This window comes from Amphiura filiformis, chromosome 13 (assembly GCF_039555335.1).
Source record: "Amphiura filiformis chromosome 13, Afil_fr2py, whole genome shotgun sequence".
In the NCBI taxonomy this organism is placed as follows: Eukaryota; Metazoa; Echinodermata; class Ophiuroidea; order Amphilepidida; family Amphiuridae; genus Amphiura; species Amphiura filiformis.
In genome coordinates, this window is record NC_092640.1 from 47189678 (window position 1) to 47208730 (window position 19053).

The following is a 19053-nucleotide window of genomic DNA, read 5'->3' on the forward strand; positions in this document are numbered from 1 at the left end:
GAAGAAATCATGCTATTAATTTGAGGAGTTATCGTTAGGCGAGAGTCAAGCACTGTGCCCAAGTTCCGAACATTATCAGATGGTTTAATGACGCTGTCTCCCACATTAAGTTGCAATGGCGGAAGTTTACTAAGACCTTGAGAAGTACCGGCTATGAAGAATTCAGTTTTATTGTTGTTAAGCTTCAATTTGTTCACGCACATCCAGTCTTTGAGTTCTGAGATACAGGATTCAAGTTTGTGAAGAGCCATCTCGTAAGCGTTATGATCCCTAGGATTAAACGATATGTATAGTTGCGTATCATCCGCGAATTCATGGTAACTGAGTCTGTGTTTATGTATAATCTCACCGATGGGCAGTGTATAGATGATGAACATGAGTGGACCGATAACCGAGCCTTGAGGGATACCGTAGTCAAGTGAACGCTTTTCTGAGAAGAAACCGTCGATGTGAACTTCCCGGGGTGAACTTGCGTGGTCCTACAAGTGAGGTATGAACGTATCAATTGTAATGCAGTACCTGAAATACCTAATGGTCATGTTTTTTATGTTGGGCACCAATTGCGTTGCATGTGTATTTTTCAAGCGAATCACATGTTTTTACAGGTTTGGTACTATAACTTCAAAAGTTTACATTAGAACCCAATTAAAGTATATATTCTGAGAGCATATACTCGGATGATTTCAGAAACGAAACAATGGGAGTCATTATACAGGGTGGCCCATAAAATATACAGGGTGTAACAAGCAAAATAAGGATGAAAATATTAATTCAGTTAGGGGTGTCACCCCCCGACGTACATCGATAATGTAAAAATTTGTCAAATGTTTAAAATAGCTAACTTAATTGCCCACCCAGTCATATGGAACTTATGGCGGTCAAGTAATTCAAAATGTAGATACAGGGTTGTCAAAAATATATCTATATTTATATAAATTTCTTCAAAACACACCTTATTTGGCACTGGAAATGCAAATTTTCATGATTGAGGGATGTAACTAGATGTAAAATAAGCTCAACAATCCAGTTTTGAAAGTTAAAAGAGAATTCGACAAAGCGTTTGTGTAAAAATTGACTTTTTGGACCAAAATTGAGTGTGAGGGCGCTCTTTTAGATTTGTCGCAAACCTTCTATGTTTTACTAGTTTTTAGTTTACTAAAGTAAAGAGGATCACAACCAAGGTCTGCTTAAGAAATTTGAGCCTTTTATCATGTTTTGTTTGCCCGTAGCACCCTTTTGAATGTTCCCTACATTAAATCCCTATTCAAATGCATAGAGGTCAATGAACTTGATTAGTGTAGCAGCAAGTAATTAGTAAATTTTAATTGTCTAATTAACAAATACTGAGGCAATGAATGTTAAACATGATATCATTTAGCCGAGATCAAGTACAGAAACAAGTAGAAAATAGAAATCCATCAATAATGTTTATTGAAGATCATGTGGCGGAGGATCACCATTGTACAGCATTGTGATCCTCCACCACATGATCCTCCATCACATGAGCCACCCCTGACTAATTAGACTTAACGAGTTGCAGTAATTAGTACAAATGAAAATCATAAATTTTTGTTTCAGAAATTGAAAGGCCAATGTCTAAGGAACAAAATAGTACTAGACAAGCTCATAATAAACATCAAATAAATAAACGAAATGCATGTTAACATGTCTTGATGAGTAAGAATGCAACAGAGCCACCCTTTTTAGGTGCCCAGTATAAAAAACATGACCTAATCTATGTTCTAGGCGGGACATCAGCACATCGTGGTCAATGGTGTCAAATGCTGCAGACAGATCAAGAAGGACTAATAAAACTACTTCCCCTTGACCCTGATGAGCGCAGTCTCCGTGCTCATGTTAGAAGTGTACGCAGATTGAAATCTTTCACCTAGATTATTTACATGAATATACTCAGTAATCTGTCTACACACAATTTTCTCAATTAGTTTAGAAACAAATGATATGTTTGACACATGTCTGTAATTGGCCAAATCATTCTGGTCAAGAGATGGTTTTTTGAACGCAGGGGTAATGATAGCTTGGCCCAATGACTTTGGAAATGCACCTTCAGATAGAGACTTATTTATAATAACAGTGAGACAGTGAGCAAAAACCTCAGAATGCTCTTGAGCAGCCAGGTGGGGATGATATCAAGCTTGCAGGTCTTTGTTGGACACTGCATAACAAGTTTAAGAACCTTCTATCTTCAGACACACATTCAAAGTCAGTGAGGGATGTAGAACACATATTGGATACCAAGTCATGGCGGTCAAGACTTTCTTGATCCAATCCATCACGAATTTTGGCAACTTTGCTTTCATAAAATTCAGCAAATTGGTTACATAAAGTTTGGGTAGAGTCACAAGATGGCAATGGTTTTTGAGCTTCATAGTTTTTACGTAAAATTTTTTCATAGTTTTTACGTAAAAATTACGGAAAGTTGACAACACCATTTTGAGAAAATTAGGCCTAAACAAGCCTGCTAACTGTTTCTGACCCCGTAAGCCGGTGTGGCACTTGTATTATTATATACAGGATGCATAACCAGAAATAGTGCATGTGTAGATCAGGCCTAAAGTTTGTTGGGCAGCAAGCAGAATCTTGGACAACTATAGAGGCCCTGCATGCTTTTAACGATTGGCTCCAAACAAAGGATTTGAACCAGTGTCCTTCACCATAATCATGGCACAGTGCAGTCCATTCATTAAATGTTATCATCAACCTATTTGATCGCAGTGCACTTGTTATGTTTGTGAGACGAACTGTCGCGGTAGATTGCAATCATGCTTTTGTTGAATGCATTTGAGACGTCCGCCATATTTACGGTATGATACTCAAGGCCAAAATCACCTTTTACCCAAATTCACACGAATGCACAACAATAACACACTGTTTGATTAAGTGAACAACATCTGGTCTTTAATTAGAAGTAAAATGTGATTGATACATGAACAATTAATGCACACACAATATACTCACCCTTTTAACTAATCATTACTTAACCGGCAGTCTTCTTCTTGTTGAATATCTTGTTCTGTTGTAATGTTCTGAACGGCTGATGTATATCCTTGTTCACTTGTCCTGCGACAATCACTGTTCAGGAAAGTCCACTGTACACTTGCATTTATAATCCTTTGTGTATTAAATCCTCGCACAGAAATGGTGCTGCTTTCTACAAACACTCAAATCCTCGCACAGATGACAAAAATGATGAATTTTTCACCAATCACTCTCTTTCTCCAGGATACAGACTTCTTTCTGTAATGATCTACTTTATTGACAGATGTGTTGTTTTATAAACCAGATTCCAGCAAGACGACATCAGAAATTTTAATCCTTTGGGGGGGGGGGGGAGGAGGAGCACATTCGTGTGCTCAAAATCTCATTTGTTGCTGTTTTAATAGCACATTACGAAAGCCTACAAACTCTCTTCATATTCTATCAAGAGCAAACTAAATTGCTTTCACCTCTTATACTCATAAAAACCCACAATCTATCAATAGACCATTCTGTCACATTTACTTATTTTAGCAATGGGTTTCCCAAATAACATTAGGCAATGCACTGAACATTCCGGCATAGTTGGGATTTCCCACGATTATTAATAACTCTGATTGAGTTTGTTTACTAACCAAAGGGGTTTCCTCTCAAACATGTCATAACATACAAACTCTTGCATGATTACTTCCAACAGTGTCCAAGGGTTTTCCCATTGTCTCATTTCTCCCATTACATAGCTTTAAATTGTAAACAAAAATTAAATTAAATTACTCAGGGCACATCACACTGTCCAGTTACAACCACACGGAATAAAGCAATTCTACCGTGGTAACTGGATAGTTAATTGTCCAAGATTCTGTTTTCTGCGAGTGTACTTCCAACTATCCAGATATTGAGGTCAGTGTTTCTAGATACAAACTTGTATTACGAGGTGATAATGGACAGTTCATCGAACTTTAAACAAATAAAATACAATGGACAATAAATTGGCACAAGCAAAGGCGTAGCTCAGTAAATTATATAGGTGGATAAAAATAAAACAACCGTTAGAAAATGTACTTTGATGTACTTGCTGAAAATAGAGAATCAAAAATACCACAAAATCAAGTGGGTGATCCGATTGACAGCCTCGTGCCCACCATGGATGTGTGGTCCTGTAAGTGGGTGATCCGATTGACAGCCTCGTGCCCACCATGGATGTGTGGTCCTGTAAGTGGGTGATCCGATTGACAGCCTCGTGCCCACCATGGATGTGTGGTCCTGTAAGTGGGTGATCCGATTGACAGCCTCGTGCCCACCATGGATGTGTGGTCCTGTAAGTGGGTGATCCGATTGACAGCCTCGTGCCCACCATGGATGTGTGGTCCTGTAAGTGGGTGATCCGATTGACAGCCTCGTGCCCACCATGGATGTGTGGTCCTGTAAGTTCGTGTTGTCCATTACTCGTCTGCTAACAAGTTGAGTCTTAATAAAGAAATGTTTACTAAAAGGTTTAAACCAATCAATGAATACAAAAGCCAAAATATAAAAGTGCAACTTTTGTTTATACATGAAATTTTATAAAAATAATCACCGAGCTTTAAAAAAAAATGTTTGGAATGTGTGAAACCTAAATCAGGAACAGCTTAACTTGAGTTATTTATAGCATAAACATTTCTTTTTAATTTAAGTCAACTTTTTTGGCCGAAAATCCAAAAATGGCTACAAAAAGCTACTCACTTGATGTATAACTGATCAGTCTGTGTTCACAACTTTTTTATAATTAATATACACGAAAGGCAAATCCTCCTAATGTAGAGATAGGCCATCTGTGGCGTTGATTTCTTTTTGACATTGGGGGGGGGGGTTGGAAAAGTATAATGAATCCAGCACTTTTTGGCGACATAATAAGTTTATGGTAAATATGCGTGCAAAGCTCGCGAACAATTTTGCCATATTGAAGCTAAATTAGTGAAATATGGTGTAAAAGTGGAATAAATTCGCGCGAAGTGCGCAAAAAGTGCACTTTTGGGGCTAAAATGGCCAAATATGAGGTTAATTTGGTCAGAAACCCACATACAGGCATTGGGTGGATGATTGTATGGACTACCCCCTGACAAAATATTGGGGGATTTAAGATGGTAACGTTGGCAGGTTGCAACGTCCAATTTTGAATTGCTCAGAACTTTTTATCTAATTGAAATGATTTTGGTCGAATACCTATTTGATCGTGATATCAACAGTATTTTTCTTTCATATCTTCCTTACGATATAATTAGTTTCCAAGTAAAGTAATTAAAATGGAGTATCTCAATTAACTAAATACGCATTATAATTATCGGTGGTAGAAGCATACAGCCATTAAGTGCACCATCAGCACTCATGTATGACTAATGGCTGAGATCCATTCACAGCAGAAAGTAATCAAATATAGTGTGTCTCGATACTTTGCAGGCAAAATAATATGACAAGGGTTGGGTTTTGAAGTTAATATGAGTCCCTCAGTTATTAAAAACACAGTACTTGGTAGTGCTTCCTCCTAAATACTCCAAAAAGAGTTTTAACTGGAAAGTCGGAGAGAGTGGTCTAATTGGTGTGAATTGCAGGGTCGGATTTGAGAGCTGTTTTGAAGGTCAATGGTGAAGGCTGGTCTACTGTGGTATGAAGGAGAATTGTTTATCAGCTAAGATAGTGGAGTTAGAGTTGTTTGAGTTCAGTATACGAAATTTAGTTAGCAAAAGTACAGTGTCATCAGCAATGAAGTAAAACTATATAATGGTAGAGATACAATGGCTGCAGTAACTTTGCTATGACTTCTTTTACAATAATAAATTAGTTTTATAGTGCGTCTCGAAAATATGCAGGTCTACCACCATTCCATTCAAAAATCACGGGAAAAATCAATCCAGTATAAACCGTCAATAACATTCGCATTAAGGTGGTACTACACCCCCTGATAAATTTTGTGACTAATTTTGCATTTTTTCAAAAAATAACTACACACTGGTAATGAAAGTTAGGTATATTATAGGGGCAAGGAATCCAATTACTTCACTTTAGTGATCAAGTGGTTCATTATATATGTTAATGTGTAAACAGCGATATTAAAGCAAAATATACCTGTATTTAAGACACACTATATTTTAGATAATTGCTTCCGGGAGTAATTTGTGTAATGGAACTATAAGACTACGCCTCATTTTAGTTGACGCCGCGGTAGCTTGAAGCAACGTGTTATATTGTGAGAGCATATTTAGTGTAGCCGAGGTTGAAATTATCAGACTTGACTACAAATGAGGTAAGTACACAAACCTATTTACGAATAACATTAATAATAAAATAGTAACATGTGGGCTTGTTGATCTATGTATCTATTATTTATTAACTTTATTTCATTTGTGAGATATGGCCAAAAATAGTACTAATATGCTGTATCTTTTGTAGTTAAAACCCCGGTTAAAACATTACCAGCAGACACGAATTTATTTGTATTGTTTGCATGGGCGTAATGCTATGCGTGCTAGCCATGCGCTTCAACGGAAAAAATATTTTCTCAAAATATCAAGAACTATCTTAAGAACTACTGAACCAATACTAGGCTTGTTTGTACTCATTTTAATGCATTTTTCATGCTGATTCCAAATATGGTCATAAAAATTTACATTTCTGAAATTTTTAAATTAAAAAAAGAAAATTGAATCATGTCGTCTGCAGTCGGCACCCGCGTTGAGATGGTCATGTGTTCTACAGTGCATGAACCATTTGAAAGGAAGTAAAAACACTTTTTGGACTTCAAAAAGCGTAAAAATCACTCATGTATATACCTAACAGACCTGTTTTTATACATATTTGTTTATTATTATTTATTTATTACATCATATTTACCCACGGTAGCCCGACCAGCAAAAATAATAACTGGCATCCAGCACAAGAAATCTGTGAGCATTGATAAATCCCAAAGAGCAAGTCAATGAATCACAGAATTTTTGTGCTGGGTGCCAATTATTTGGCTGTGAATATGATAACTGCTTGGTTACTGAAATGTGTTTAGAGTAGAGTATTGAAGTAATCCTGTGTGTAATTTTGGTTCATTTTGATGGACAGGATTTTAAGATATGACCTTGTGAAAAATTATAAGTTTCTTTTTGAGCTCAATTTAATTACAGACCACTATGATGCCATACTGCTGATAGCACTAGTGATGAACAACTTTAACTTATTGATGCTATCTAATTACCAAAACTTAAAACTAGTCTTTTAAAATCAACACTTCTGATCATTTTCGACACTTTTTTTACATTTCCACAATTACTATCTACAGATAATACCATCAGTGGTCTATTGTTATATCAGCAGTAGATTATAATCTTGTCCTGTGAACTTTTAACGAGAGTGTATTTTAAGCGTACATCATGCTGCGTTTAAACGCAGGCACTCGTCTCTGATTGGCTGCTGAGGCGATCTGATGTTGCCGAGATGAATGAACTTTGCGCCGTACGTCATGTACGTGTTGTTAGCTCCAACCTTGCAACATCGCGGTAGCGGTCTTAAATTGTGTGCCAAAATTTTTCCACCTATATCTTGACTATTGTATTGTTTACATTTGCCCATCGCTTTTTAACGTCCAGTAGCGCAGGCGGCGGATGACATGATCGCGCCGGCAACTCGTGAAACCGCCCGGCCGTATGGCATTTTCCATATACTCGGTTAGTTTTGTGGGGTTCATTATCGAACCCCAACGGTTTTAGCTTGTATTTATATTATTTATCAACATAGGCCTATTTGTTTGTGATATTTCAAGCGTTCATGGTTTTAAAATTTCAAAATAATCCCATTCAATTACACGGTTGACGATGAAAATTTACTGAATTTAGGGACTGCACGTCATACACCACCTGCAGTAGCGTGAATAAAAGTTTGATTCACAGACAAATTATGGGTCGACTTTAATCAAATATGAAAATTAATTATTAGAATTATTAATTGAGTCATGCGGTAGCCGTGACCAGCAAGTTAAAAAAAACCCGAATGATAAAGAAGAATAGACAGATGCTCCCGCAAGACTAAATACACGAAACACTAAAACATTTCAGTCCTATTATTCTATGATATTTTTCGCTGGGTACAAAATAGCTCAAAATATATCTAAAGCCATGCTAAATCTTATTTACTGTCCCAAGTGTAATATTTTAACAACTCATTACTTCAAAAAGTGACACCAATCCTACATTCAATCATTGTTTGACAGCAAACAAACATTCTTGCTTTCACGCGGAATTTCATAGCCAAAATTATTGGAAAATAATACTGATATCCAGACTTTTCAAGACGGCTTCAGCCCTACCCGCAGATCACTTTCACGCTACTTTTTGAGATTCACTTTCAAATATACCCTAGCATTTTCTTGGATATCCTACATACAAGTTCTGAACCCAATTCGCCAACAATTCACAATTCTTTATTAACCATGGCGTCGTGGCGATATAATTTACCTCGCCGAGACAAATTACCAAAAAATGTATCTCAACATGGCAAGATAATTATCATGCTAAGTAGACAAACCAAAAATGGATGTCGTCTTGGTGAAATAAATTATCATGCCAAGTCAACTTAACAAGAAATGAATGTCTACATGGCAGGATAATTTGTCACGTCAAGTTGACTTAACAAAAAATATAAGTCAACACGGCAAGATAAATTATCATATCAAGGAAGAGCAAATGCAACAAGTTGCCATACACCGAGTGACAAACTCTTATGAGCTGTGACATCATCATTATCCAATTTACATCTCACCGTCCACAGCCAATAGAAGTTATCCTTGCTCTATAAGCTGCTTATCCTATCAGCGGCTGCTATACCGGGCTGCTATACCTTGTTTAGGATTTTCAAAAGAAGTGACTAGGGCTACAAAGAACCACAAGAAGTTTGGAAATCAACTAGATTGTGCCGCTGTGCTACAAAGAACCACAAGCTGCAAAATATGGATATCCAACAAATAAAATCCACAAACCGTGAAAGACCAGCAACAACTGCCGCTCAATAGGATATCCAACTAGATTGCTTCGCAGGGCTACAAAAAACCACAAACCGCAACATTTGGATATCCAACTAGATTGCCCCCGCAGTGCTACAAAGAACCACAAACCGCGAAATTTGGATATCCAACTAGATTGCCCCGCAGGGATACAAAGACCCACAAACATTAAAACATGATTATCTTGCCAAGTCGTGGCACTTAGACGCTTCCGTAGTATAAGCCTAGCTACATATTGAAATAAATCGACCTGACTCTGTGTCTCTCTGGCATTGTCAACACCTCTTTACACAGTTTTAGAAATTTGTGACCCATACCTAAACATGGGAGTTTGACATGCTAAAACAGCCGCTCAAAAGTTGCTCAACCACGTAGTTACATTTCCACTAAAGATCAACCCCGGGCGTAAAATCTAAAGGCAAAGGTAAAAACACACTTTGTATTTTGAAATCCTTGCTAAAAGATGAAAAAGTAATCCAATCTCTGTGTAACGGCAGGTAATTCGGTTTACATCAACATTTATGATATACGGTTAATATATAGTTTTGAGGAAACTGCGCAAAATAGGACTACTATAGTAACGAAATGGGAGCTTTCTGATAGGCAAAACCTAGACTGAATCCTTCGCACAAAGCAGAATCTTGGACAACTATCCAGTTTCCACGACTGACCCCAATAGAATCATTTGCTTTATTCCGTGTGGTAACTGGATAGTTGTCCAAGATAGTGCTCGCTGCGAAAGTGCGAATCCTTCGTCCTCTATAACTGCGCTTGTTTATTGTTTGATGCTTATTTAGTGACCATAACGTTGAGGGTGGCAATATGCGGCAACACATGCACCTGACATAATCGCAAACCACAGCCTGCGGCAACACAGGCAACTGACATTATAATAAATAACACAAATCTAAAAATTCTGAAACTGAGGAATTTTGATACACTTAGTATGAAGTGGCTGTTATACTTCTGATCTTATTACCGCTGTTTTAGAAGTGGGCAATATAACAGGTACAATTTTATATAATTTTTTATTGAAATAAAATAAATAATTTCTTATCGAATTTGTCCTAGCGAAGCCCTCTTGCTATAAATAGGAAATAAATGTATGTGTGTATAATATGAGACGTGTTATAAATGTGGTTGAAATTGGTAAAGAATTAGACTCGCTTGCCAGTCCTATACGCCGTACCTATGTATATTAAGGACTGGCTTACGCCATTTTGGATGTCAATGGGAAATACACACTTAACGATTTGCGCCGGTTAGAAACTTGAAAAAAAATCTTAAAAATTTCATCAATGTATATAAAAGTGGTACCAACCTTATTGTGCTTGCTAATTTAAGACTCGGTTGACACAACATTAAGGATCGAAGGCATCATAGTGCCCCACAAAGCAAAATTATCGTCAAAGTTCTGCCGAAATCGGCACCCTTGCGAAGGGTTCAGAATTCGAATCGGGAACGAAAATATCCGATCTTTGCGATCAAAAACACAAAATTACAACTTTAAACATACTATTGGCAAAAGACATTATTACCAAACAATATAGAATAGAAAATTTGACATCATTTTCTCAAAATTTTGAAGAAATTTGCTCACTAGACATCGAAAAAGTACGCAATCCAATTCCCGTTCAAACGCGTGGGAAACTGAAAGTGCATAATCCCCACTAGTAAAGAATTGACTTCAAAACAGCGAAAAAGAGGTTGGTTTATCTTAATCCTAGAATTAAATGGCCAACTTAAAGCCTTAATGTACGATTTCCGTCAAATTTTAATTTTGTTATTCTTTATTCAAAATGTTTAAATAATATTAGTAATAACTGCCGAGAAGGGTGCTGTCCATTTTAAGCTTATATAACAAGGTAAAGTGAAAGAAACCCTACTGGTCATTTAACATGCAGTTCTATGGAGGACATATTATCATAATTTTTAAATTATGATAAGATCGTACATTATGGCTTTAATCACGCTTAGATTGACTTGTTCAACTTCTCTGCTTGTGAATATTGCACTGCGAAATTTAAAAACTTCTTTTGTATACTTTAATCAAGGTAACTTCAAACCTGATATTCTGCGGTCACACGATTATGTAACAAACTAAAGTGAAAACCGAGGCTGCTACGAGTTTCTAACAAAGGGTACAGACAAAGATAACGGTAATGACGTCAGTTAAGAGCTTAGGCAGGATAAAAGGAAACCAAAACCAAAACCAATCCTGAAACTCATAACTTATAACTTACTAATCATGACTGATTGGGCTGTTCCATCCACCCCCCCCGTGGAAGAGTTTGGAAATATCTGCCACAGGGGAGTATGAATTTCAAATGTAATTAGCACATTAGGCTCTCCATTTGAAACTCACCCTCCTCTGTGGAAGATTTAGGTTGAATCTTTCTCAGAGGGTGTATGAAATTGAAATGGAGCTGGCTAGTGTGCTAATTCCATTTAAAATCCACACTCCCCCTGTGAAGATATTTCCGAAATCATACCAAATGAAGACCTGAGCACAAGAAGACCGTAAGTCCACTTGGCCCGTCAACATGTATACACTTAAGTTACGTATAGTACTATATCTTAGGGTTTTATAATGTTTAATACATGTTCCAGGGTGAAAACATCATGAAAGGTTGTGAAAGATTTGTTTTGGCCCCTGAACATGTATAAAACATTACCAAACTATATGAAACTATATGCAACTTTAGTGTGTACATGTTGAGGGGCCAAGTGGACTTACGGTCTTCTTGCGCTCAGGTCTTCAAATGCAGTTTTCGAATGATGGATACTCTCGTTCATTTACTCTTACCACGGCGAGAGTGAAACCTTTTAGTTTCAAAGTAATGCATATTGATTTAATTGCTAATTATTCCAAATATTTTTATTTTTTAGGTTTTGAAGCGTACACAAACAAACAGCTGATAGCATGGAAGAGGAGAATGTTAAAAACACCACTATTACCATGGCAACAAGGGGAATGACACGGACATTGAATTCATCGGATTCGGCAAAATCAGACCAATCTTTACTCGATTCACAGTTGCCGATTTTATACACTTACATCACACTGATGATATTTACGTCTTTGGTTGGCACTGTAGGAAACATTGTTGTTATTGTAGCCGTTGTAACCTCAAAGAAACTTCGCGTCTTGCAAAATGTCTTCATAATCAATCTAGCCGTAGCGGATCTTTTGGTCACTGCACTGGTGAATCCCTTCGCCGTTATAGGAGCTTTAGATATGGGAAAGCTCTTCTACCGTCTGCCAGCTTTATGTGAATTTATCGCAACAATGGTTGTCACGAGCTGCGGTTGTTCCATCTGGAGTATAAGCGCAGTTTCCGTAAATCGATATATCTACATATGCCATCGAGTGATTTATTCAAAGATATACAACCAGCGCACCCTTCCCTTTATGGTAATTGGGTTGTGGCTCATTGCATTTCTTCTAGATTTACCAAACTATCTAGGATGGGGTGATCATATATTTGATACTCGTCAATTGTTGTGTAACTATGATTACTCATACAATTTATCGTACACACGTTATCATTTAATCGCTTTAGGAGTCATAGTGCCAGTTTGCGTACTATGCTATTCGTACTTTCGTATTTTCATGACATTTCGCAGTTCAAGTCGCAGAATGCGACAACACGCCACGAATCCATCGTCAAGTCAAAAAGAGAAACCTCAAACAGCTGATAGACGTGTACTAAAAACTGTCGCCATAATTTGTATTGTGTTCTTGGTAATGTGGACACCGTACTCTATAATCGTTGTCTTTGACTTACATTATCAATTTTGGTGGTTTCTCCTAGCTTCCTTTATGGCATTCACCAATAGTTCTGTTAACTTTCTGGTCTACGCCATAGATAGGAACTTCCGACAAGCCTATTCGGATATATGGAAGCGAATTGTATCCAGATGCGATTGTTTGGTGACGAAAAGTGATGCAATTGTGACAACTGGGAGGAAGAAGACGGGGTCTGATGTAAATGATGAAATAACTGAATCGTCTGGAAATACCAATGTAGCATTCGAGTCATCAATGACCTCAAATGTCACCTCAAATTACTTATAAAACACTTAAAGCCATATTATAACATTTGCTGAGGAAGACGCCCTCACTGAATTTTTAAAATTCCTTTTTTACACGATTAAATGGTACTTTATTAAACCAATATACCCTGCAAAAATCCAGACTCTAGGTGCTGTGGTTTTGTCAAAATCCGAGATTTTGAATAAAACGCCGGAACCGGCGCTTTATTATTACGATAGAATTATTAGTCGAACGCATACACGATGTTCATAACACCCAGTACGTACACTGTTACGAGTCGTACTTGACTCAAGGCCAAAATCACCTTTTACCCGAACTCACACGAATGCACAACACAAATACACTGTTTGATTATGCTAACAAAATCTAAGTCTTTAATTGAAAGCACGTTATTATTGGTACAATATATGACAACAAATGCACATACACAATAATAAAATATAATCACTCTTTATCTATTTAGTACTTAGCCAGCATTCTTCTTCTTGGTGATCATAAAGTTCTTGCAATGTTCTGGACGACTGATGTAATATATCATTATTCACTTGTCCTGCGAAAATCAGCTAAGTCCATTGTACGTATAAAATCCTCATACGAAAATGGTGTTACTTTCTCCCAAGTACTAAACTCCTTGCGTGTTCTCCAAACACATTTATAACTCCTCATGCAGTTCTCCAAATATTAAACTCCCTGCGCCGTTCTCCAATACTAAACTCCTTGCGCAGTTCTCCAAATCACTTTACTCCTTGCGCCGTTCTCCAATACTACACTCCTTGCGCTGCTTTCTCCAAACTTGGTGCTATTTCCACCTTTCACACAATATCTTCAGGAAGCAGGACTGCGATGCAGTTGTCCCCACTTATTTTGACAGTTGCGTTGAATCAAAACACCAGACTTCAGCAAGTCGACAGAATAATATATATTCCTTTCTTGGAAGAAGTACGTTCTTTGACGTATTCTAGATCTTCTCCGACAACACTGGCAAACAGTAGTACTTTGACTACATAAAATATTTCTGGTTTGCAATTTCCTTTCTTTGAAGGAATTGGACTGTAAGCATATTAGCTAGCTAGCCCAGATAAACTGTGACAATAAGTGTGCTTACATTTTCTTATATATCAAGCAATGGGAAATCCCAAGTATTAATAGCCAAATGTGATCTTGGAAATTCCCAAGCCTTAATTATAACATTAACCTTTCACATGACATCATTTCCTGAGGGGAATCCCCTGACATCACTTCACCTTACAATCTCTAGGGGTATTCCCATATGATCCAAAATTAGAAATGATTCAATTTGTTTTGCTCAATTTGAGAGGGGAATTCCCCCAAGATGTCATCACTCATGTAACTTTGTAAACAAAGATAAATCATCAAATTAAATTACTGAGGGCACATCACAACACGGCGTGCGGGACGGTGATATACACAACAAAGGGTCGTACCACAACATGACCGAAGGAGTGGTACGTATTGGCGACATGTGCGCTGGTAGTAAATTCCAATTTTCTTTGCTTTGCCGTAGTTGTTCGACTCAAAAATAAAAGGGGATATATCTGACAGTAAAAGCTAACATTTGATGGCAAAGAAATGCTAATCTATTTTGTTTGAAAATGTTATAATATGGCTTTAACAGGAATTCACTGGCCGCTGTAGCCCTTGACACACCCTATAAACCATTAGCAACACTCATAGGCTTGCAGATAAAATGGGCTATTCCATTTAGAATCCACACTATTCCTGTGGAAGATTTAGTTAAAGTTTTCCACAGAGAGAGTGTGAGTTTTGAATAGAATAGACAATTTGGTAACTTCCATTTGAAATACTCCAGTTGAAGAAGATATAGGTAAAGGCATGATACACATGATACAGTAGGAGTATAGGTTTCAAAATTAATAACCCTGACCAATTACATTTGAAAAAATTACTCCCCCTGTGGAAGATATTTCCAAAATCTTCCACAGGGGAAGTGAGGATTTTAACTGGAATGGCCCAATGTATAAGATGTGCCCTGATCCTGGCTACGATGGTTTATGGTATGTCCCTTTATGGTAATTGGGTTGTGGCTAATTGCATTTCTTTAGTGGGATTTTGACATACGGTATATACACGGAATAAGACGGCTAATCAATTCTGCCATCATGGCTTCAGGTTAATGGTTCATTATATCCCGTATGTTTCTCTGAATTCATTAATATTTGAGACCAATTTTACTACATATTTATATACACTTACTCGACTTTGGAAGTGACAGGATGTGCGGACAGTAGTTCTAAACTAGGGGTCTTTCGGTGGACTTTCCTGACCCTGGATTACCAAACATAAAGAATCACCAAGGTAAACTTTCCTGTCCCTGGATTACCAAACATAAAGAATCACCAAGGTAGACTTTCCTGTCCCTGGATTACCAAACATAAAAAGTCACCAAGGTAGACATTCCTGTCCCTGGATTACCAAACATAAAGAATCACCAAGGTAGACTTTCCTGTCCCTGGATTACCAAACATAAAAAGTCACCAAGGTAGACTTTCCTGTCCCTGGATTACCAAACATAAAGAATCACCAAGGTAGACTTTCCTGTCCCTGGATTACCAAACATAAAGAATCACCAAGGTAAACGTTCCTGTCCCTGGATTACCAAACATAAAGAATCACCAAGGTAGACTTTCCTGTCCCTGGATTACCAAACACAAAGAATCACCAAGGTAAACGTTCCTGTCCCTGGATTACCAAACATAAAGAATCACCAAGGTAGACTTTCCTGTCCCTGGATTACCAAACATAAAGAATCACCAAGGTAGACATTCCTGTCCCTGGATTACCAAACATAAAGAATCACCAAGGTAAACGTTCCTGTCCCTGGATTACCAAACATAAAGAATCACCAAGGTAGACTTTCCTGTCCCTGGATTACCAAACATAAAGAATCACCAAGGTAGACTTTCCTGTCCCTGGATTACCAAACATAAAGAATCACCAAGGTAAACGTTCCTGTCCCTGGATTACCAAACATAAAGAATCACCAAGGTAGACTTTCCTGTCCCTGGATTACCAAACATAAAGAATCACCAAGGTAGACGTTCCTGTCCCTGGATTACCAAACATAAAGAATCACCAAGGTAAACTTTCCTGTCCCTGGATTACCAAACATAAAAAATCACCAAGGTAAACTTTCCTGTCCCTGGATTACCAAACATAAAGAATCACCAAGGTAAACGTTCCTGTCCCTGGATTACCAAACATAAAGAATCACCAAGGTAGACTTTCCTGTCCCTGGATTACCAAACATAAAGAATCACCAAGGTAGACGTTCCTGTCCCTGGATTACCAAACATAAAGAATCACCAAGGTAAACTTTCCTGTCCCTGGATTACCAAACATAAAGAATCACCAAGGTAAACTTTCCTGTCCCTGGATTACCAAACATAAAGAATCACCAAGGTAAACGTTCCTGTCCCTGGATTACCAAACACAAAGAATCACCAAAGTAGACTTTCCTGTCCCTGGATTACCAAACATAAAAAGTCACCAAGGTAGACATTCCTGTCCCTGGATTACCAAACATAAAGAATCACCAAGGTAAACGTTCCTGTCCCTGGATTACCAAGCATAAAGAATCACCAAGGTAAACTTTCCTGTCCCTGGATTACCAAACATAAAGAATCACCAAGGTAGACGTTCCTGTCCCTGGATTACCAAACATAAAGAATCACCAAGGTAGACTTTCCTGTCCCTGGATTACCAAACATAAAAAGTCACCAAGGTAGACATTCCTGTCCCTGGATTACCAAACATAAAGAATCACCAAGGTAAACGTTCCTGTCCCTGGATTACCAAACATAAAGAATCACCAAGGTAGACTTTCCTGTCCCTGGATTACCAAACACAAAGAATCACCAAGGTAAACTTTCCTGTCCCTGGATTACCAAACATAAAGAATCACCAAGGTAGACTTTCCTGTCCCTGGATTACCAAACATAAAGAATCACCAAGGTAAACTTTCCTGTCCCTGGATTACCAAACATAAAGAATCACCAAGGTAGACATTCCTATCCCTGGATTACCAAACATAAAGAATCACCGAGGTAAACGTTCCTGTCCCTGGATTACCAAACACAAAGAATCACCAAGGTAAACTTTCCTGTCCCTGGATTACCAAACACAAAGAATCACCAAGGTAGACTTTCCTGTCCCTGGACTACCAAACATAAAGAATCATCAAGGTAGACTTTCCTGTCCCTGGATTACCAAACATAAAGAATCACCAAGGTAGACATTCCTGTCCCTGGATTACCAAACATAAAGAATCACCAAGGTAAACGTTCCTGTCCCTGGATTACCAAACATAAAGAATCACCGAGGTTGACTTTCCTGTCCCTGGATTACCAAACATAAAGAATCACCAAGGTAGACATTCCTGTCCCTGGGTTACCAAACATAAAGAATCACCAAGGTAGACATTCCTGTCCCTGGATTACCAAACATAAAGAATCACCAAGGTAGACATTCCTGTCCCTGGATTACCAAACATAAAGAATCACCAAGGTAAACGTTCCTGTCCCTGGATTACCAAACATAAAGAATCACCGAGGTTGACTTTCCTGTCCCTGGATTACCAAACATAAAGAATCACCAAGGTAGACATTCCTATCCCTGGATTACCAAACACAAAGAATCACCAAGGTAGACTTTCCTGTCCCTGGATTACCAAACATAAAGAAATAAAGAATCACCAAGGTAGACTTTCCTGTCCCTGGATTACCAAACATAAAGAAATAAAAAATCACCAAGGTAGACGTTCCTGTCCCTGGATTTCCAAACATAAAGAATCACCAAGGTAGACATTCCTATCCCTGGATTACCAAACACAAAGAATCACCAAGGTAGACTTTCCTGTCCCTGGATTACCAAACATAAAGAATCACCAAGGTAGACTTTCCGGTCCCTGGATTACCAAACATAAAGAATCACCAAGGTAAACTTTCCTGTCCCTGGATTACCAAACATAAAGAATCACCAAGGTAAACTTTCTTGTCCCTGGAGTACCAAACATAAAGAATCACCAAGGTAGACTTTCCGGTCCCTGGATTACCAAACATAAAGAATCACCAAGGTAAACTTTCCTGTCCCTGGATTACCAAACATAAAGAATCACCAAGGTAGACTTTCCTGTCCCTGGATTACCAAACACAAAGAATCACCAAGGTAAACTTTCCTGTCCCTGGATTACCAAACACAAAGAATCACCAAGGTAAACTTTCCCGTCCCTGGATTACCAAACATAAAGAATCACCAAGGTAGACTTTCCTGTCCCTGGATTACCAAGCATAAAGAATCACCAAGGTAGACTTTCCTATCCCTGGATTACCAAACATAACGAATCACCAAGGTAGACTTTCCTGTCCCTGGATTACCAAACATAAAGAATCACCAAGGTAGACTTTCCTGTCCCTGGATTACCAAACATAAAGAATCACCGAGGTTGACTTTCCTGTCCCTGGATTACCAAACATAAAGAATCACCAATGTAGACTTTCCTGTCCCTGGATTACCAAACATAAAGAATCATCAAGGTAGACTTTCCTGTCCCTGGATTACCAAACATAAAGAATCACCGAGGTTGACTTTCCTGTCCCTGGATTACCAAACATAAAGAATCATCAAGGTAGACTTTCCTGTCCCTGAATTACCAAACATAAAGAATCATCAAGGTAGACTTTCCTGTCCCTGGATTACCAAACATAAAGAATCACCAAGGTAGACTTTCCTGTCCCTGGATTACCAAACATAAAGAATCACCAAAGTAGACTTTCCTGTCCCTGGATTACCAAACATAAAGAATCACCAAGGTAGACTTTCCTGTCCCTGGATTACCAAACATAAAGAATCACCAGGTTGACTTTCTTGTCCCTGGATTACCAAACATAAAGAATCACCAATGTAGACTTTCCTGTCCCTGGATTACCAAACATAAAGAATC

General features: G+C 38.0%; 1 protein-coding gene across 1 annotated transcript; it reads left to right on the forward strand.

Moving 5' to 3' along the window:
* The first annotated feature begins 6195 nt into the window (after nucleotides 1-6195).
* Nucleotides 6196-13591, forward strand: LOC140167307 (melatonin receptor type 1A-like). The gene is made up of 2 exons (XM_072190636.1): nucleotides 6196-6277; nucleotides 11906-13591. The coding sequence occupies exon 2, from the start codon at nucleotides 11940-11942 to the stop codon at nucleotides 13092-13094; it is 1155 nt and encodes a 384-aa protein (XP_072046737.1). The 5' UTR covers nucleotides 6196-6277; nucleotides 11906-11939; the 3' UTR covers nucleotides 13095-13591.
* Nucleotides 13592-19053: the final 5462 nt, after the last annotated feature.